Source organism: Myxine glutinosa, chromosome 1 (assembly GCF_964187855.1).
Source record: "Myxine glutinosa chromosome 1, kmMyxGlut1.1, whole genome shotgun sequence".
NCBI lineage: Eukaryota > Metazoa > Chordata > Myxini > Myxiniformes > Myxinidae > Myxine > Myxine glutinosa.
In genome coordinates this window covers 86,720,418-86,743,187 of record NC_136261.1, presented here as the reverse complement: position 1 = coordinate 86,743,187, position 22,770 = coordinate 86,720,418, and the positions used below count along the sequence as shown (strand labels likewise).

Genomic DNA, 22,770 nt, shown 5'->3' with positions numbered 1-22,770 from the left:
GCAAGCCCTCCGGGTGGCGGACACGGGCCTCCGCCTGGCCGACATCCCCTTCGTGGACACTGTCCTGCTCTGCGACGTCTCCCAAGGCCAGCCTCGCCCCATCGTGCCCGTCACCTGGCAACGCCACATCTTTGCCTCCCTCCATGGCCTTTCCCACCCGGGCCGGAAAGCTTCCCAGAAGCTGGTGCCGGCGCGATTCGTCTGGCACGGCCTTCGTCGGGACGTCCGCGATTGGACCAGCACCTGCACGGCCTGCCAACGGGCCAAGGTCCACCGACACACCCAGGCCCCGCTGGCACCTTTCACCGTGCCCGAACGACGTTTCGACCACGTCAACGTGGATCTGGTGGGCCCCCTCCCCCCGTCACGGGGGTTCACACACCTGCTCACCATGGTGGACAGGACCACCAGGTGGACGGAGGCCGTTCCCCTCGTCTCCACCACCACCGCCGACGTGGCGCAGGCTTTCATCGCCACCTGGGTCGCCCGCTTCGGCGCACCGGCGGACATCTCGTCAGACCGCGGACCACAGTTCACCTCCGAGCTGTGGGGCGCGGTCGCCCGCAACCTGGGGGTCAAGCTCCACCGTACTACGGCCTACCACCCCCAAGCAAACGGGTTGTGCGAGCGATTCCACCGCTCCATGAAGGCCGCGCTCATGGCCGGCCTTCAAGACGGCGGTTGGGCCGACCGGCTGCCGTGGGTCCTTTTGGGCCTCCGCACGGCCCCCAAGGAGGACCTCCAGGCATCCACCGCAGAGCTTGTCTATGGCCAGGCGCTACGTGTCCCGGGCGAATTCGTGCCCGACGCTACCAGTCCCTGGTCCGCAGCTCACCAGTGCTCGGACCTCCAGGAGGCCGCCCGACGGTTTGCCCCCGTGCCAACATCCCACCACGGTGACCCCCAGTCCTACGTCCCCCCAGCACTTCGCACAGCGGAGTATGTTTTTGTGCGTCACGACGCACATCGGGGGCCACTCCGGCCGCCGTACGACGGGCCCTTCCGGGTGCTGCGACGGGACGACAAGTCGTTCGTCATCGACATCGGCGGCAGGTCGGACCGGATTGCGGTGGACCGCCTCAAGCCGGCGCACGTGGACGTCGACCACCCACCACGGGTGGCCCTTCTGCCGCGGCGAGGCCGCCCCCCGTCCACGGTGCCCCCCACTCGACCGCCCACCACCACACCGGACCCCCTCCCACGACCCGCCAGGGGTCGCTTCGGCCGGGTCATCAGGACCCCCCTCAAATTGACCCTGCCGGTGCAAGTCGATTCTGGGGGGACGTGTGTAGCGGCTACCGCTGGGTTATCACAATCGCCTTGCACCTATCAAGGACGCGGAGCGATCACCATGCCGGGCTCGTCCAGGACGCCCGGGCAGGCCCGCGCTCAACTTGCCAGGCCTCGGTCGGGACGCCCGGGCATGCCCGGGCAGGCTCGCCCTCAACTTGCCAGGCCGCAGCCAGGACGCTGGGCCATGCCCCCTCTCGCCTTTCCTGGGCAAACGCTCCGGGATAATATGTATATATATTGCTGCCCGATAAACGGGCTTTTCAGAGTGCCTGAGTGTTTGGTTTGATTAAAGCAACTCGGATGAATTCCAGCTTTTTGTCGCGTCCATTCTTCCGATCGACGTGGGAGCCCCAGCTCCTTCAGTATTTTAGAATGATGATTAATATATGTCATGGTGTTTGATTTCATCAACATTTACACTGTTTCTTTGTGTAGGAATCACCATCCTCCGATGAACGCCATCTTGGAAAAGCTTTCACTCCAGAGTATTACTCGAATTTTGAAGTAATTTTTTTTTTTGAATGCACATGAAAAATATCCACACATCCTCAGTTTCATTTTTAAACAATTTTATTTCATCACCCTGATCTTATCTCAGTTTCTCCTCACCTCTCCCATCCTCTGCAACCTCCATCACATCCTCAGGAAACCAAAGCCAAAGCCGATCCTCTCTCCTGCAGATTGTCTGGTGGGACAAATCATTCTTCCAATCAAGGTACACTGTCAGAGCTATGTTAGAATTTCTCTCATAATATTGTAATTGCACCACTTCGTGAGGTATCCCATTGGATGAAATGCTTTAACTAAGTTTGGGCAAAGACAGTAGTTGCAATTTCCTGCATGTGGAATGAAGATGAAGAAGTGAAGATAATGGATGAAGAGAATGAATGGCATGGTACACAAAGTATTGTAACCACATCAAAGGGAGTATAAATGGCATTCATTGGAATTCAGGAATGAATTCTGCTTGTATCTGGTTTGGATTGAGAGGTAGATCTCTATATACCATGAGTTTGCCAAAAACAAAATCTGATCTGTCATGTAAAGCAAGGCCTATGGATGTAACAAATATATGTCACTATATTTATGGAAATTATGTGTTTGTATGTAATAAATATTAAATTTACTGTATGTCTGTTGAGCAAGATGTTTAAAAGACGAACATGTTGCAAACATCACAAACATGTGTTTCCACAACAAAACGTAATCCAAACATCCAGGACTCATTCGCTCCCTGAACTTTTGGCAATTCATCTTGTAAGAGACATGACTGGCAGACATTATTCGAACAGTGGAAACTGTCTGATTGGCTGTTTCACACAAGTTCTTTATCTAACACTTTGACTAAATTATTCATTGGCTGAAGATACTATCGCTCAAAAAGGTGGGCATTCGCCATATTGAAGGTAGATGTCTGTACATATGGGAGTTTAAGCCATCTGGGATTATCTGCACAATGATAATAATGAGAGGGTGATTTCAGGGGAAAAAAATGGAAAATTGATTTTAAATTAGTAGGATAATGGAGAACAAGGAGAACTGGGAGGAGAAATGTGAAGAAAAGCGAAGAAAGAGAAATATACATAGATACGAGTCTATATATGTTTAATAAACAGGAGTAAATTCTTGCATGAGGCTAGTGTGAAAAAAATTCTGACAACCCAGGACTCAAACCCATGGACCTCATCACTTACATGGTGACAGCCCACTGAGCTATTTATCCGGGGTATCCTCAGAGATTTCTCCGGGATATCATTATATATATATATATATATATATATATATATATATATATATATATATACATACATACACTACATGACCAAATGTATGTGGACACCCGAACCTGTGACATCTTAAAAACGATAATTATGACGTCATAGGTCAGGTGGTACAGGCACCATCTTGGAAAAATCGAAAAAAAATTGCACCTCTATATCTCCGAAACCGCTCCATGGAAAAAATTGAAACATGGCTCATTGTTAAGCACTCCGCGTTGGGAATAAGATATGTTAATGATTATGTCATCGGCACCTTAATTATGACGTCACAATTCGACAAGTAAAACGCTTGATTCGATCAGTATCAATTTTTTTTCTCTGCAATTTTTGGTCCGATTGACACGAAATTTTCACCATAGGAGCGCCTCCTCCTGTAGAATATTGTAATGATTATTATGACGTCATAGGTCACATGGTACAGGCGCCATCTTGGAAAAACTTCACACCTCTATATCTATGAAACCACTCCATTGAAAAAATTGAGACCTGGCTCATTGTCAAGTACTCCCCATGGGGAATAAGATATGTTAATGATGATGTCATCGGTGCTTTGGTTATCACGTCATAATTCGACAAATATAACACTTATCCATCCGATCGTTACTTTAAAAAAATCAGCAACTGTTGGTCTGATGGACACGAAATTTTCACCAAAGGAGCACCTCCTCCTTTAGAATATTTTAATTGAAAAAATGACATCATAGGTCATGTGTTACAGGCACCATCTTGGAAAAACCGAAAATTGTTGCACCTCTATATCTCCAAAACCGCTGCATGGAAAAAAATTGAAACGTCGCTCATTGTAAATAACTCCATTTGGGGAATAGGTGTTGTTAACGATGCCGTCATTGGTGCCATAATTATGACGTTATAATTCGTCAGGGACAATGCTTAGTCTGATCAGTTTGAAATTTATTGCGCATGACCTATGCAACAATTATATTAGAGAATATAAATTTCTGATGTGATCTTTCACGTGGTCTGGCAGCCATATTTGATCAAAAAAAAAAAGAAACGTTCAAAAACAGAAGAGTTGGCTCACACCAAGTTGACTGCGCAGGGTAAGTATTCTATGAATACCATGTAGTTGTATTTATGTTTTCACCCCTGTCTGTTTGTTTGTGAACAAGATATCTCAAAAAGTTGTGGACGGATTCGGACGAAATTTGGCAGAGATGTAGTGTATGTGACAAGGAAGAATTATTCGATTTTGGTGAAGATCCAGATTCGGATCCGGCTAGTAGAGTTTTTTAAAGTGATTCCTCAACATTGGGAGATAGGCGGCAGGAAGGGCATCCGGTTATAAAACATTGCTTCAAAAAGGGGACCACGGTGCCCCAAAAAAGGACAACCCCTGCTCTGTGGGGAAAAATGGCCTCTAAAGGTGGTTCTTCTTCTTCTTCCTCAACATTGGGGAGATAAGGCCAAAAACGATACATAGCAGGATATCTCAAAAAGTTGTGGACGGATTCGGACGAAACTTGGTGGACCGGTTGTGTATTTGACACGGAAGAATCGATTTGATTTTGGTGAAGATCTGAATCTGGATTAGGATATGAGAATTATTTAATTTTATTATTGTATTGGTGACAGAAAAGACTGGGCATCTCATCTAGAAATTTATCTTCGGACCAATGTGACTCCTGAATCTGAAGACTAGGAATGTGACTATGGCTTTCTTCAATTTATTTGAATGTTTCGTGGTTTTGCAGAATATTGCGGCTGAAGGGAGTGATCATTATTACACCTTGACGATGGACAAACTCAACCCAAGTGCACCTGCACAGTGCCGTTTGGAACTGTCCTTTTGGACAACTAAGGTGACAGTTGTTGTGGGAAAAACTTTTAACCTTCCAATAAAGGTTCAGATCCCAGCTTTCCACATTTATTACTTATTTTGATACATTGTGTCTGTGTTCAAAATATATACATGTGGTTGTTTGTAACAGAGAGATACACGGCTGGGGAAAGATGAAGTTTTACCTGAGGAAACCTACTCTTATGTGCTTAACAAGATGGTCACCCATGAGCGGGAAACACAGGTATGGTCATATATCCTGGTGGTGGAAAACCATACGGTGGGCTGGTGGGGTTGAGGAGTTGTGGTGGGAGAGGGAGGGAGTTGGGGGGAGGGAGTGCGGAGAACAAATATGGGACAGAGTTGGGAGGAGAGGTTGAGGCTTTAAGTGGGGGGATTGAGGGCATCTGGTGGGGTTGAGGAGTTGTGGTGGGAGAGGGAGGGAGTTGGGGGGGGGGGGGGGGGGGGGAGTAGTGCGGAGAACAAATATGGGACAGAGTTGGGAGGAGAGTTTGAGGCTTTAAGTGGGGGGATTGAGGCCATACGGTGGGCTGGTGGGGTTGAGGAGTTGTGGTGGGAGAGGGAGGGAGTTGGGGGGGGGGCTTTGGGAGGGTGGGTTGAAGGCTTGGAGTTGAGAGCAGTTTGATGCCTTAGGGTTGGGAGAGGGAGGATGGGAACCATTCTGCACCCAAAGAGGGAATGGGGATATTCTTTCTTAGCCCATGAAGCATTCATGATGTTCTCAACATTGTTAAATAAAGTTGTTGCTTAATCATAAACTGACGTTTGTGGACGGACCGATCAATGGATGGATGGACATGACCCAATTGCTTAACCCCGCTTTTCGCTTCGATTGTGCGGGGTTATAATTATTGGTGTATAGTTTAATTGTTTCAAAAGAATGCACACACATATTCATTCTGTTTTCACATCATAAGTATAAACATGTTAATTACTATAACAACTAACTGGAGCTTTTTAAACAAATCACATGATAAAATTACGACATAAAATGTTAAGTTTTAGTCTTACAGCGATTAAGGCTCATGGAGGAGATGCAACACAATCATGCATGCACACACGTTCAACACTGCACACACACACGTTCAGACAAACACAGCTGCTGAAGTTTGGAGAAGTAACACAACTTCCCTGGAAATAATGGCCCATCTTTGTGATGTCGCGTTTCTCCCCACACTCAGCACATAAGGAGAAATTCCTCCTCCCCATGGATGAGGAATTTATCCATGCTCGTATCTTTCAAATTTGGAGGGTCAAACAACAAAGCAGCACGTAATGTTTTAGTTTTTGGTATGACGACCAGGGTAGCGATTGAAGCACTGACCTCCCAAACTATGGGGACTGAAGCACTGACCTCCTCCTAAACTAGGGGAATTGAAGTACTAACCTCCAAAACTAGAGGGATTGAAGCCCTGACCTCCCAAACTAGGGGGATTGAAGCAATGACCTACAAAACTAGGAGAATTGAAGTACTGGCCTCCAAAACTAGAGGGATTGAAGCAATGACCGACCATACTCGGAGAATTGAAGCACTGGCCTCCAAAACTGGAGGGATTGAAGCACTGACCTCCCAAACTAGGGGGATTGAAGCAATGACCTACCAAACCAGGAGAATTGAAGCACTGGCCTCCAAAACTAGAGGGATTGAAGCACTGACCTCCCAAACTACGGGGATTGAAGCAATGACCTCCCAAACTAGGGGGATTGAAGCAATGACCTACAAAACGAGGAGAATTGAAGTACTGGCCTCCAAAACTAGAGGGATTGAAGGACTGACCTCCCAAACTAGAGGGATTGAAGGACTGACCTTCCAAACTAGGGGCATTGAAGCAATGACCTACCAGACTCGGAGAATTGAAGTACTGGCCTCCAAAACTAGAGGGATTAAAGGACTGACCTTCCAAACTAGGGGCATTGAAGCAATGACCTACCAGACTCGGAGAATTGAAGTACTGGCCTCCAAAACTAGAGGGATTGAAGAACTGACCTCCCAAACTAGAGGGATTGAAGCAATGACCTACCAAACTAGAATTGAAGTACTGGCCTCCAAAACTAGAGGGATTGAAGCATTGACCTCCAAAACTAGAGGGATTGAAGAACTGACCTCCCAAACTAGAGGGATTGAAGCATTGACCTCCGAAACTAGGGGGATTGAGGCACTGGCCTCCAAAACTCGGAGCAAACACTGCAACCATACTGCCACCAATCCTGGCTGGTTAATTTCATTTTATTCACATTCACATTAACATGAAATCTGTGCTTTCAGAATGATGCTGTAGTGCTAAAACTACCTGAATACATGTGATACACAATATGATTCCTGTTATTGGGCATAATTATGTTTGGTTGTTTTATTTTTTCCTCCGAGTGTAGGTTTCTAACTCTCCCAATGTGTTTCCACCACCAGGAAAATTACCTGCTCAGAGAACCATCTCTTGAGGCTTCCAAGCTTTTGCATCTGTATGGCACTCAAAGAGGTCTCCTGCCTTGCAAGCAAATTCTTCTGTAGGTCACAATACATTATTCACTGCAACCTCAAAATGAGCCCTGCATTTCACTGAACATTGTTACCATTGCATCTAGTATCTTCACCTCATATCACTCTGTACTCGCCTCTCTAAAATGCACCATTCTCTGTTTATTCACTCTCAGTATACAGGAGGCAATATTACCTAATACAGTATTACAATACTAATATAAAGCACGCCAACAATGACAGGTTGGAACAGTTTATTTGACAGTGCAGGTTGGAACCGTGGTCTTTGGGGTATTTAAGGGTCTTCGGGGTATTTTAGGTCTTTGGGATCGATTTGGTCTTTGGGGAATTTTGGGTCTTCAGGGTCTTTTGGATATTTGGGGTATTTTTGGTCTTCTGGGTCTTTATGATCTTTTTGGTCTTCTGGGTTTTTGGGTCTTCAGGGTATTTTGGGTCTTCAGAGTCCTTGGGGTCCTCTGGGTCCTAAGAGTCTTTTAGGTAGGTCTTTTAACCGGTGGACACACAGTGGTGTTCAAAGATTGCTCCCCACTCAAATCCCACCTAAAGTGTTACTCAAAGCCTTTAAAACCTACCCTTATGAATGGGGACAGACATCACACAAACACACAAATACACAAATTCACTGATGCACAAACACGCATACACAGTGTGTTTTATATGGTAGATTTCAAACCTCAACCGAGTCACACCAAAGACTTTAAAAATAGTATGTGCTGCTTCCTTGCTTGATGCTCAGCATTTAATAGGATAGAAGAACCACCTTTAGAGGCCATTTTCCCCCGCAGAGCAGGGGTTGGACTTTTTCGGGCACCGTGGTCCCCTTTTTCAAGCAATGTTTTTATGGCCGGATGCCCTTCCTGCCGCCAACCCTGTTAGTCACCTCTTGCGACACACCGGGAATTACCAGTGAACTGGTACTCAATTTGCCGACCTCTGAAGGATGACAGGCTGAGTCAACCCCACTGGCGTTAATTCAGCGATCGACCGGGATTCGAACACAGGATCCTAGGACCCCAAGCCGGCACCCTAACCGCTAAGCCAACACCAGGCAGCATTTAATAGGATAGAGCTTGGATAAACAACCATAAGTTGGCAATCAAAGTGAAGGAATTGATTGGCCTAAGGACCTCCTCCTGCATTGAAGTCCGTTGTTAGGGAACTCATCTTATATTCAACTTTTCTGATGCCAGATAGATGAACTTCTCAGCCAGTATTAAAACAAACAAGACCGAAAGTCGAACAGCGGCATAGCCGGGCTTGTTTGATACTTTAGTTTAAGAGGATAGTATGACCTGGGTGGGGATACCAGTTAGCAAATAATGTAAGTATTAAATTATTTTTTACTTTGAGACACTGGTTTAGTCTATGTTTAGAGTCAACAATACCATACACCACTTCAATCCAGAAACTTTGCAATAACGACAACGGGATTGCAGTGTTACAATTATATTTACTATATTATTAGTATTAACGCTATTATTATTATTATTATTATTATTATTATTAACAAAATAATACTACTGTATTAAGAAACCTGGGGTAATTTGTCCGAAGCAGCCTGAAGGTGGGGCATGAAGGCATGAAGCCTAAGGCCTATAAGTACAGTGTCGTTGGAAGACCCGTAACGCCGATGCTTTCGATATTTGATGGTCATTTTAACAATCGGTTTGTTTGTGTTTCACACTGAATGACAAACGTAAAGGTAGAGCATGGCGATTGTGATATATGACAGGTTTGACGATATGTTCGGCCTGAACGAAATTGGAATCAAAATGGCGGTGTGCGGAGTTAGCCGCCGTAATGACATACCAGACATAATCACATCATCCTGTCAAATGACCAGATCCTCAGCTATGGTTGGCCTACGTTAGAGGGGACATACATACATGTACATACATACATACATACATACATACAGACTGTACATACATACATGCTGTACATACATACATACAGTATATACATACAGTCAAATGAAAAAGTAAGTACAACCCATGTAAAGTTTTGACTTTTTCAACATATTTCAACATACAGCTATTTGATCTTCATTTCAACAATATTGATAGATAAAGGTGATATAATATAACAAATATCATGAAACATTTACATTTTGTAGTCCATTGAATAATTTTAATAAACATAAATGCAAATTTCGCATGTGGAAAAAGTAAGTACACCCTTAGCTCTAATAGGTGGTATTGCCCCCTTTGGCAGAAACAACCTCAAGTAGGCGTTTCTTATAACTGTCTACCCGTCTATGACATCGACTGGGAGAAATTTTTGCCCATTCCTCCATACAGAATTCTTTCAGCTGTGCGATGTTTGAGGGGTTTCTTGCATGCACAGCACGTTTCAAATCCCCCCACAACATCTCGATGGGATTTAGATCCGGGCTTTGACTTGGCCATTCCAGAACTCTCCATTTCGTTCTTTTCAGCCATTCCTTGGTGGATTTACTGGTATGTTTAGGGTCATTGCCATGTTACAAGGTCCACCTTCGGTTGAGCTTCAACTTTCCGACAGATGGCCTCACATTATACTCAAGCACCCTCTGGTACAATGAATAATTCATAGTGGATTCTATGATGGTGAGCTGCACAGGCCCTGATGCAGCAAAGCTGCCCAAAACCATAATATTTCCACCACCATGCTTTACAGTTGGTATCAGGTACTTGTGGTCAAATGCTGTCTTTGGTTTTCACAAAAAATGTCTTCTGATTCTTTGGCCAAATAGCTCTACCTTTGACTCATCTGTCCAGAGCACGTTGTACCAGAAGTGCTGGTCTTTGCCTAGGTGTTCATTGGCAAACTTTAGTCTTGCCCTGATGTTCTTTCTGGACAGCAAAGGTTTCCTCCTGGCACACCTCCCATGTAGATCAAATTTGTGCAGCCTCTTTCTAATGGTAAACTCGTGCACTTTGAAATCAACATTGGCAAGAGCTACCTGTAGGTCCCATGATGACATTCTGGGGTTCTTAGAGACTTCTTTCAGCATCTTGCGGTCAGCTCTCAGGCTGAACTTGCTGGGGCGGCCTGGCCTGAACAAGTTGGCAGCTGTTTGGAATCTTCTCCACTTGTAGATGATCTTCAAGATAGTCGAATGATTGATTTCAAATTGTTTGGAGATCTTTTTAAATCCCTTCCCAGACTCCTAGGCATCTAGAACCTTCTTTCTGAAGGCCTCAGAGAGCTCTTTTGATCTAGGCATGGTGACGCCGCACACTTCAACAACAAAGAGCAAAGCAAACTAAATAAGACAGGTTCCTCCAAGATCCTCTCTAACGATGTTCTAGTTAAAATTTGCACCTGAGCTGGTGCACCTGATTCTAATTTTAGGTATTTGAAGTAGTGATAAATGTAGGGGTGTACTTACTTTTTCCACATGCGAAATTTGCATTTATGTTTATTTAAATTATACAATGGACTAGAAAATGTAAATGTTTCATGATATTTGTTACATTATATCACCTTTATCTATCAATATTGTTGAAATGAAGATCAAATAGCTGTATGTTGAAATATGTTGAAAAAGTCAAAACTTTCCATGGGGTGTCGTTACTTTTTCATGTGACTGTACATACGGATGGACAAACACTGTTCTAGATGGCTTTGCCCTATGGGCTACGCCTTAAAAATAGCAACACAAGCCTGTATTAGAATTACAAATTTGAGCAAATGTTTTGTGTTTCGTAGTTGAAAGCTTCTGACTTCATCCATCTCTAAATCCTTAATTTGCATTTTAAGTTTTTGCCAATCTCTTGAATTTTTATTTTTTACATAAATGTCATCTTCAGACTTGTTGGATAGTTCAGTTATAAATTTGTTGGCCTTTGAGTTTCTTGTCTAGGTTTTATTGCTGACAGTTTTATTTGACGAGAAAATTAAGTGCTTGAATCTCAAATAAGGTATTCAAATCAGAACTGGAAAGCATTGGAAAATGCAAATCCTGTCTGTGTCCGCTTTGTATTCAGACTTTTTATTCTTCCATCCGCTAAACATGACAAAAACAGATAAAAATATGAACAAAAAAAATTCACGATTTTAGGCGACCTTGACCTTTTGACCTCAAAAGCAATAGGGTTGAGTGACACAATATGCAGACCCTGCTCAAATTTCAAGTCAATCGGATGAAAATTGATGATTTTATACAATGACCCTTGACCTGTTAATCGAAGAAACAATTGGCTACTAGATTTTGATTGGTGAACCAATTCAGTGACCCAATATGCAAATTCTTAAAATTTCAGGGCAATCAGATGATAATTGACGATTTTATGTGATGCTAACCTTTGACATTTTGACCAAATTATTAATTTGTCTTCTACATATTCTCATAATTTTTGTTGAAAATTTGATGACAAAAGTTTAAATTGCAAATTAAAATTTAATGTCAATTGGATGAAAATTTATAATTTTAGGTGATTTTGACCTTTTTACAATCTTACTATAATTCACCAAATGTCCGTCCGTCCGTCTGACTGTCTGTCCCTTCGCAGGTACCGCAAAAACGGCTGAACCGATCACAACGATATTTTGGGTGGGCAATCCAAGGACCCCCTGGAGTAAAATAGGCTATATTGTTTTTCCAAGTTTTCCAAGTTTTCCAATTTTCCAGTTTTTCCAAACACGATGGAATAATATTTACCGATATGAACAGTGATGTGGCTTTTGTTGAAATTCTACGTATGAGGAGAGAGTAGATCGACTCCTAATGAACTCTTCCTATATAAACGTGTGGCTCCGAAGTAACACGGCAGCGTGTGCAAAGCGACTGTGAAACAGGTGTAGCGGCTGCTTCCGTGTTACAGATTCGGCGCGCACTCTTCACACATAAACGTGCGACTGAGAAAGACGTGTAGCGGCCACTTCCGTGTTACAGATTCGGCGCACACTCTTCACACATAAACGTGCGACTGAGAAAGACGTGTAGCAGCCGCTTCCGTGTTACAGATTCGGCGCGCACTCTTCACACATAAACGTGCGACTGAGAAAGACGTGTAGCGGCCGCTTCCGTTTTGCAGAATTCAATCTTTTTTCAAAATGGGCGCCATACTGTTTAGATTTTGCTGATTTGCGTGTGATATGATTCAAAGGATGTTTATATGAATCGTTTAAAATAAAAAAGCCTTCAATTTCTGATATTTTGCCTTTTCATTTGTGCCTCCCAATTGAAGCCCCGCCCATAGGGCGGGTACCGATGCTAGTATTATTAATTTGCCTTTTCCATATTAACATAATGAAAGCTTCTTGAAAAATTGATGGCAAAATCTCAAATGCTAAAACAGTTAAAGCCTGGATACACACACAAACACACACACACACACACACACACACACACACACACACACACACACACACACACACACACACACACACACACACACACACACACACACACACGCGTGATTGCAACGCCCCTCTCCCACTGTGCAAGGGATGCCCCAACTAGAACAGTACTCAGTAGAAAGTATAACTCCGCCAGGATGAAGAGTTTATGTTTTGTATTTCACTGATAGGTCAGATCTGTATCTGGACCGTGACCAAAATCTAATCAGCTTGTTCTTGTCACCTACCCAACCCATCCACGAAGTTTTGTCATAATCCGTCCACAACGTTTTGAAATATCTTGCTATATATTTCAAAATACCTCATCTCATCTAAGAATCACTTGGGAGATTTAAAAAAAATTGTCATATCCAGATCTGGATCCAGATCTTCACCAACATTGAATCAATTCATCCTTGTCATACGCCTAACTTGTTCATCAGGTTTCCTCCAAATATGTCATTAACGTTTTGTGGTATCATGTTACACGTCGTTTTTGGCCCTATCTCTTAATGGTGAAGAATCACTTAAAATTTTATAGTATCCGAACCCGGATCTTCACCAAAATCTAAACAATTCATCCTTGTCACACACCCAACCTATCCACCAAATTTCATCCATATCCATCCATATCTTTTTGAGATATCCTGCTCACAGACAGATGAACAGGCAGGAGTGAAAACATAACATCCCTCCATAATTCCAAATAGGAAACTTACTGTTTTAAGGAAGTTATAAAGAATGCATACAACAGGTATGAATAACTAATGTAACATGTTAAATAAGGTGGTGTAGTAGCCACGGCATCTACGGTGGAAAAACGGTGGTAAATTCTGGAATGAATAAATACAGTGGAGGTGGAGGTAACTATGTTCAGAAAGTCCAACGTCCATGGTGAAAGCCACTCCATGGTTGAGTTGTTGGACATCCTAATGCTAATCCTATGTTTTAAGTCACAAATCTTTCATTTGGATTGGCGTTTATGTTTTCTGCTCTGCAGTTCTCACTTTTATAATTGTGAAGTACACCCTCTTTCTGGGAAAGTTAATCTGCTTGATGGGCTCTCTTCAGAAAAGAAACCTCGTTATACCACTTGCTTGGTCTTTCTTGGTGAGGTTAACATTACAAGTTTACTGGGATAAACTTAAATAAGTACCCTTGTGCCTCGCTATTTGCAGGGGATACGTTCCTGGAAAATCCACGAAAGCGAAGCCGTGAATAGCGGGGCATTGTTTCAATGGAAAAAGGTGGATAGGTTCCCGAGTCACGAAAATCTAGGAATAGAGAGGACCAAACCGCAAATGGCGAGGAAAAATCTGCGAATAAAGAGGAACAAACCGCGAATGGCGAGGCAAAATCCGCAAAAACGCGATTTCGCGGAACACGGCCGCGAAATTAAAAAACCGTGAACTTGCAGGACACTTTTCTGCGAATAGAGAAACAGGTCGCATTTCATCACCCACAAATAGCGGAACCGCGAATAGTGGAACCGCGAATAGCGGGGTCTGACAGTACTCGGAAGAATCCTCAAAATACTTGTCCTGTAAGCTGTAATCAAAGGATTGTTGGAATAGGGAGTAATTCCATGTGTTTGCTTTTTTTATTATCTTGATTTCAAGCTCAAATACCCACAATTCTGTTTGTTATAAACAATTGTTCCTTTACTGCAAAACAGAAACCGATTTTTAGTCCTAACTGACTAATATAAAGCAAAGCTTCATATGTGACACAATGTTAATCAGGGAACTGGCCAGGATAACTTACCATGTTAATGCTTTCTTAACAGGAAATTGGACACTTTTGGACAGTGTTCCATCAAGCATCCACAAGAATTTCATTTTCTGCAGAAAATGTTGTTGGATATTCAAAACCTGGCTGTTCCTGAAGAAGTGAGTGTCATTCATTTAACAGCAATTTCTATATCTTTCGTTTTTACAATAACATTTACTGCGAGTATTAATTTTATTTAACAGGTACCCCTGCACTCCCCTCTACTCAAAAGGAGGGATTTGCAGATATAAATGCATACTCACAGAGAAAACAACAAAATTATTATACAGCAGACAAATCACCATAAATAATGAGACTTATATGTAAACCTGTTCCCTTTAGATATGCACACTCCTTGCCGCAAACATTGCATTTTAAATAATTACATCAAAATATTTAAATTTTCAATGTTAAAACTATCAAAGTTAAAAACATATTTGTGTCTTGCTACCACAATCATAAACGCCTGACGAAAGCTTTAAATCGCTCGCTTGCACACTGCCTCGTAAAGGTGGTGGGGCTAGTGGTGATTTTGTTTTTTTGTTCTTGTTGTGTTGGTGATGGTGGCGCATGTAGTGGTCGGGGATAGTGGTGGTGTTTGGCTGTCTCAGGATTGTGTTGTGGTGTGTGTGTGTGTGTGTGTGTGTGTGTGTGTGTGTGTGTGTGTGTGTGTGTGTGTGTGTGTGTGTGTGTGTGTATGTGTGTCATTGGTTGTCCACTCCATACGCAAGTTTCAGAAAGTGGAACGGAGAGTTCCCTAATTTCAAAGTATCCACCTTCATGTATGTGTTTATGTATGGGCGCATGCACGTATATGTGGGTGTGTGCATGTAAATTGTCGTTGCCTGCTATCTCCCCACAAGGGTGGGTTTCATTTGATGGAATGAAGACCATCCAGGTCATTGATTCGGTTCTGCTCGCAGGAAACTTTTAACTTGCTGATGCTAATGTGAAATGTGTAATTCAAATCGTCTTTTAAACATAATTTTCAGCAAGTAGACGATAGACTGGTAATTTCAAAATTGTTATCCATTAGGCCAAGTAAAAAAAAAAAATGTTTCTCGTCCCTGCCCGCTTCCTTTTTGGTCGCCGCATACTTTTATTTACTATTTAATACTAATTTTTTTAAATATATACTTGTTTTTTTAAAAATCGTTTTGCGAAGAAACTCGGTCTAAAACTTGCAGTTTCCGGGCGTTTGCTGATCGTATCTTGTGCATTGATGATCTGGAACTATTATGGATCGCGCCCTCTAACGGAACTTCCTGGTTAATACATGCTTGGCTTAACGCAGACACTTTGTGCTAAAGACGGTCAATTCTCGCAGCGGTTGTGCACTGGGCAAGTGCAATTTACGTGTAAAAATCTTGCATTTCATTCTTTTAATGATACAAATTTGAGTAGGGAATATGACGATATTCGTGTGTGTAAGCATACGTTCGTATGCTAAAACATATTTATTTGCTAATTTGGAAATGAAATTGCAGGCCTTTCGGTAACAATCAACACTGGCATGTTTCACATTACATTGGACAAACTATAGAGTCTTTAAGTCAGCCACAGTGGTCATTCAATTTATGGCAGCCATCTTGGAAAAAAATAGCAAAAAAAATGAAAATAGTAAATAGTAAGGGCCTCCCTCCTCCTTTTTTCAAAAAAGTCCGGACGAGAAACTTTTTTTTTTTTTTACTTGGCCTTATCGTTCTGTTCCTGAATGCAAATCGGAGTCACAAAAATATAGGATATACGGGAAAAATGTGTGGATGATAGGAGTCGGGTTCCTACCATTTCTAGTTAATACAATTAGTTATAGCGGTGGCCATGGTTATAACACACATGTACTCACTCACAAAAGGAAGCTTCACCTTTCACCAATAGATTTTTTTATTAATAGATTTTAAAATTTCTCTTGTGGCCTCAGAAACAAACAAAAATATGTATTGATAACGACCCATACAGCTCCCTCTCTCAACAAAACCCTCTCACCCCATCCTAGCTGCGTCTCCCGAAACATGATTAATAGTAAATATAATCATTTTAACTTACCTTGTGTATTGAGAAGCCCGATATGACGTTCCCATCAATGTTTAAAAAGTACAAAGATTTGTATAGAATGCACGATCTACGAACGTTCAGCCTTTCATGGACCATCGAGAGTTTTTGCAATACAGACTGCAAGATAGCAACTTTTTGGATGAGTTGATCAGGAAGTTCTCCAACTGTTTTGTTGTGCATAGGCATACCCCTTTCTTGCATGTACGCTTAACAAGTACTTTCCACTTCTTCAAAAGTTTTTTTAGTCGTTTCATTCTACAATCCTATTCTGGGAGGCATAAAATACAGAATGTCCAGGCCTGCCCGATTTACTTCGTTATTAGGGGTTTCTAAGCATGAGCAATCTGGGGCAGATTACGTCATTTTGTCATTTTGAAAGTTCCGTAATGTCCTTCGATTGATTAGTTATTCCAGTGATGTGCTATGATGTGTTGGGTTATGAAAATCAAGGTTTTGATAAAATCAACTTCGTGCAATGTGTAGTAGAACAGTACACCGACCTAACCAAAAGCCTTCCAGTTTAAAACAGATAGTTGTCTTGCTGTTAAAACCTGAAACCTGAAACAAGTGTTGACCTTCGGATCAGCATGCATTTGTTTATAGCATGACTATGTCTTCCGGCCTTAAGAACATGGTATATGGGTATTGTCTTGACATTGTTGGCATGATCTTGTCCTTTGGTCTTCAGGCCAAGGTATATGTAATGTGGATAGCTTTGTCACAATGTTTTGATTTTCCCCCTTTTGGGGGACAAAAAGACATTTCTCAAGAGAAACACTAATCCAATTATGAAGCTTTAAATACTGCAGCTTACTGTATAAACTGCTCCCCTCTCAGAAGTTACATACTTCCCTTTGTGGATGGATAAATAATAAGTGGATAACTGTGTGGTCCTTGCAGATTCAGTATATGCACAGTGCATTGAAGAGGTTAATTGATAACCTGTTGTCCAAACTGAACATCCATGTGAATCAAGCCCTCATCTCAGACGGTTCTGCCCTACCTCATCTGCTCAGGTAACAACCTGATATTCTTCGACTTTGTCATCATAATATGTTCTTCCAAGGCCTACTTAGTATAGTAATTTTAATTTCAGTAACAGTAGAGTAAGGTGATGCTGACATATTCTGTCGGGTAAGCAAGAGCAAGATGCCCTCACTTTCTGCCGCAACGCCGTCGACGAGCAACATTCTCGATCATTTTTTTTGGTACAAAATTGAAATTTTCCATTTTACCATCAACCAGGTAGCCCTTTATGCAGATGTTCAAGATGCTGAACATTTAACCAGGCATCTTGGCCTACCTTACTCTAAATATGACAAATAAAATTCAACCAGGTGAACCATTCCAAATGCTGTGATGATGCACATTTAGAACATATTGCTTTGTTCACACCAAAACGGTACCCGCCCTACGGGCGGGGCTTCAATTGGGAGGCCCAAATGAAAAGGCTTATCAGAGATTTAAGGCTTTTTTAAAATCTTAAACGATTTATATAAACATCCGTTGAATCATATCACACGCAAATTATCAAAATCTAAACAGTATTTGTAGAATTTCAATAAAAGCCACATCACTGTTCATATCGGTAAATAATATTCCATTGTGTTTGGAAAAACTGGAAAATTGGAAAAATTGGGGGAAAAAATTGGAAAAACTATATAGCCTATTTTACTCCAGGGGGTCCCAGGATTACCCACCCAAAATTTCGTTGCGATTGGTTCAGCCTTATTTGCGGTACCTGGGAACAGACGGACGGACAGACATTTGGTGAATTATAGTGAGATTATCAATGTACCACCACTGATCCTTATGTCATGCATTAAGTTTTTTTTTTCCATCCCTCAAAAAATTAAATTAACTCGAACCTCTGCGATCTTCCTTTACAACAGTTGTCTTGCTGTTGCATATAAAGGTGCAGAAATGTGTTCTGAACTAGACCCAGCAGTAAAGAAAGCTGCAATGGTAAGCCCTAACAAACTTCCTCCATCTTTGTTGCTGACTTCTGTTTCTCTCACTGTGTTGCCACAGCCTACATTGTTTACTTGCATTACATATACATTTCTTATATTAGCTCAGCACTGTTTTTATTCTTGTTTTGTAGGTCCTACAAACCTAATGTGCAAAGGGATTAACATTTATTGATAATATATTACTCTGCTTCAACATTATAGATGAAAAATTAGTCTTTTGAGCCGCCGTTGTAGGAACAGTCATGACTTTCTCTTGGCTCTTTGCTTCACCTTTGCCATGGCATCTCCTTTGACGGTTAAAATGAAACTCACTACCTGATGTTGACAATGAAGATACTAGTATTCTTTTTTACCCTTCAAGCTGGGTTAAAAACAACTGTCTGCTTCATAATTATGAAACTGCCGACAAGCACAACGCAAGAAATAGCACATTTTCTGCAAAGTATGCAAATCTGCAGCAATGCAAAGTATGCAAATCTGCACAAATGGCCTAGTGGGACAATTTGAATAGATTAGAGTAGTTATTTCCTAGTGCATGCAGTTGAAGTGTGGCATATTACATCCATATCTAGGAGGTGCTGAGAGTTCATAAAGAAAAGCTCCTTGCCACCACTCAAACTATGTTGTATCAACAACCCCGCCTTTCCCCTTATAAGCAAGCACAGCGAAACTGTCCCCATTGTAAATCACTTCAATTTCCTGTCAACTTTTGTTCCACTTACCATGGTCTGACCTAGTGTGTGCCAGTCAGTGCATCCCAGCTATCTGCACTGGGCCAATCACCATGTACTAGCAGTGGGCGGAGGTCCAATCAGTGCAGAGCTCCACAAGTCTTGTAGAGGGAGTGTGTGCCTGAAAAAGGAGAGGACATTTTGGTGTGTGATTACTGGGAGCTGGGCTGGAGCAGTGGAGCATCCTCCCATGATCCTAATTATTGTGGGGACCTCAGGGCTGGAAAGGTCAGTCTGGAGGGGTGAGATGGGCCAGGAGTTGTCAATGGCTGGCATTGTGCAGAGGATGTGAGTGGGGACTACAGGGGGTAGGACCAATGGTGAGATCCAGTGCAGGGTCTTGATTAGGACAACCAATTCATACCATCAGACGGAGTTTGCGGAGTATTGACAAAGTCTGCCCCATCAGGAGCAGTATTTTAATTGCAAACAGTTACGGTATAAGGAGGAAGATGGTTGGGCCCCTCTTAGGAGGAGAGCTTGGGTGCCCAGGGAGGACCCAAGCCCGTAAGTACCAGGAAGGCACAGTGCATGCTGGGAGTACCAGCCCCACAGAGGAAGCCAGGGAGGGTCCCGCGAGAGTTAGTAGCATGGGAGTAGATTGGATAGTATGCCTATATTGGAGCCACACTACACAACCGGTGAATTGTGCTGAAGCACAAAGTTTGAAGGTTAGTGAGTCATGCTCAATTTATTTTGAAAGAGAGATGCAGGCTAAGCAGTGGTAAATATTGGTGATTTGGATGACGGTAGTGATCATGTAAAAGTGAAAGAGGAAATCTTTTTGTATGTGTAAGGAATGTATTCAGCACTCCCCTTGGCACCATTCATGTATAGCAGCTGCTGTGCAATTACGAGTAGGGAAATTGGGCTCAATGAAGACCCACTGAGTCCCAAATTGTCAGTGCAGGGTAGGAGCTCCTGGCAGTCACCCTTTCTGCTGGGGAGTCAGGTAGGGTCTCACCACATCAGCCTTTTGAGTCACCATATGTTCCTTTGCTTCCTACCAGAGAGGGTAAGAAATTGACCATGGCAAATTTGGGATAAAGTATGGGATATAGTTAGTGTTTTCGGATATACGAAGAGATCGATTTTGGGCACGTGCAGATAAAGCTGCAACAAAACCAGGCATAGACGATGGGTTTCTGTTCCAGCCCGGCTCCCAGCAATCACACACCAAAACATCCTCGCTGTGGCTCTCTCCTTCCTCAACTCCGAGCTCCCTCTACGATCCTTATGGAGGTGTGTGCTCATTGGACCCACCTGCTGCTGCTACACTGTGAATGACCCTGCACCGGTCACTGGGATGTGCTGATTAGCACATCCCAGGTCAGACAATGATAAGAAAAACAAAAGGTGACAGAAAAGTGATAAGGAGCTTTTCGACATGCGCTCTCAGCACCTCCTGAACATGGAGGAGATACGTCGCACTTAAACTACATGCACTAGGAAATGTACTATACTCTATCCAGATTATCCCACAAAACAATCCCTGCAACTGTATATAGATAGCATACTAAGCCCTGTTCAAAAGTACATTTAAAATTTGATTATTTCATTCTTCATTCTGTTTCATAATTATTCTTCTTTACAATTTTTCACTGCAAATGACCAGTAAAAGGCACATCTGTTTTCACAATAATGTGACTCCTCAGTTGAAATCCTTCATGTATACTTTTACAATACACGTGCAGTATAAACGTTGGGGAACTATGACCGAGATAAACCTTTCACCAAAGCTGCTGATGTGTTTTGTCTGCAGGAAGGAAGCAAGGAGTGGTACATGAACTTGAAAGCTGCACACATGGTGTGTTTATATAATTGTGGTTCTTAATGATAATATAAATAACACCCTCAAAAGTAGATGTTTATTCTGCTGCTGTTATGTGACCAAATATTATTTTTCTATCTGTAACAATGGGATTTTTTTTTAAACAGATTATGATTATTAATACATGACAACTTTATAATTTCTGTAACAATCTTGTCTGATCATGTTTTATGCTAACGTAATGTCGCGTCGGAAAGCCTCCTTGTAACATGGATCGATTGAGCCTTGGGTATAAAACCCCGTGAATGACCGAAAGATGTTAAGTTACTGCATTCAATTAGTACGACGATTCCCCAATGATCACCAAATTAGAGCCAAACCTGGTGGTCAAACACTCGGGAGGCAAAAAAAAAAGAAAGGCTGGAAGATGCTTGTTATGCTGTAAATAAAATGGTTTACAGAGATCCCCACTATAAATCTCCTAGCCATCCATCGTTTCACATACAAGTCCAAAAGTTATTTTGAAAAATTTTCATTATGCATCCAACAATTCTCCACACTAACGTCCATTGGACGGAAGACCGGTTACCAGGCACCAAACCAAACCATGCTTTGCGTACCACCATCCCAGTGTTCCACCCCAGTGTACTGCGATCTCTCCATCTCCGACTCACAAAGGCTGGGAGCCTGGGCCCATGGGGGAAACCTGCACATGGCTTAGTGCAAAGGATAATTTAGAGGGTGATGAACGAATGCAGGCCACTTCACAGAGACAATCAGAGATGAGAGATTTTCAAGGTGTAAGATCGCTATATGATCATTATGAAATAGTTAAAATATATGGTAAGATCAAAAGGTTTTTGGGTTTTTTAATTCGTTTAATTCATCATATTTTTTCCTTAGTTTTGTGTGTTTCATACATATTTTTTGATTGCTGGGCTTGTCGAGGGGTGGTGTATAAGACGTAAACTAAGTGTCGCAATGCGTCTCCCCTTCATTACGCTAATTATTATGGGGAAAAAACACCCCGCTATCCATTGTTCATTAAAAGTCCAACTTTTCTGGAACGTATCTTGGACGTATAGTGACGACTCTCTGAATTACCAAAAGTATACCAGATATAAGAATAGACAAGATGCTATAAATAAGAAACCACAAACCAAGAGATCGACATACACAAATAGGAATGATTGTACTTATTCAAAAAATAACTAAATAAAGCCTACCCCCTAATGGCACCGGTTACCAGACTCGCACATGAACAAAGGGGCAGGCCAGGGCTAGTGGCGGTATGAGTTGATGGCTGCTGCAGGACGACTATGGTCGTGACTGGTGTGGCCCAATAAAACGCGCAGCTAGGGATGCGATGGTGAAGAGGAGGAATGGCAAGAAAGTGAGGAGTCCAGGAGAAGAGAAGATGGCGGCCAAACAGAGGGAAGGGTGTCTCTTCGTCTTAGGTCCAACTCCAACTGGCATGCAAAGTGATATGGCTTTTTTGCCCCACAGGGTCAACCTTGCCAGCACACAGCTAGTCCCTCTCATTTGGCACTCAATGTCCGGGGAGGTACCTTATTGTCCTGCCCACTCGGGGTTTTCCGTAGTACCCTTTTCCCAGTCGCCACATGGAGTCCTCATGAAGGGGCCATGTGTAGCCCTCTTTCAGGGTTCACAGGACATTCCATGGTCTCACCTGAAAACTGGAGGTTTTACACCATCCAATCTTACTCTATAGTGCTCTATAAGGGATGCTCACTG

The 22,770-nt window shown here is 42.6% G+C and overlaps 1 protein-coding gene across 4 annotated transcripts in view; it reads left to right on the top strand.

Annotated features, from left to right (window-relative positions):
- Positions 1-22,770, top strand: part of LOC137425814 (BAI1-associated protein 3) — a 138,286-nt gene that overhangs the window by 63,542 nt on the left and 51,974 nt on the right. For all 4 annotated transcript variants that reach the window (XM_068114563.2, XM_068114559.2, XM_068114540.2 and 1 more), the window contains 9 exons: positions 1,729-1,797; positions 1,939-2,008; positions 4,787-4,894; positions 5,024-5,116; positions 7,301-7,398; positions 14,502-14,604; positions 17,441-17,556; positions 18,433-18,505; positions 21,007-21,051. In XM_068114563.2, the coding sequence (XP_067970664.2) occupies positions 1,729-1,797; positions 1,939-2,008; positions 4,787-4,894; positions 5,024-5,116; positions 7,301-7,398; positions 14,502-14,604; positions 17,441-17,556; positions 18,433-18,505; positions 21,007-21,051 (775 nt within the window). The remainder of the gene's footprint in view (positions 1-1,728; positions 1,798-1,938; positions 2,009-4,786; positions 4,895-5,023; positions 5,117-7,300; positions 7,399-14,501; positions 14,605-17,440; positions 17,557-18,432; positions 18,506-21,006; positions 21,052-22,770) is intronic.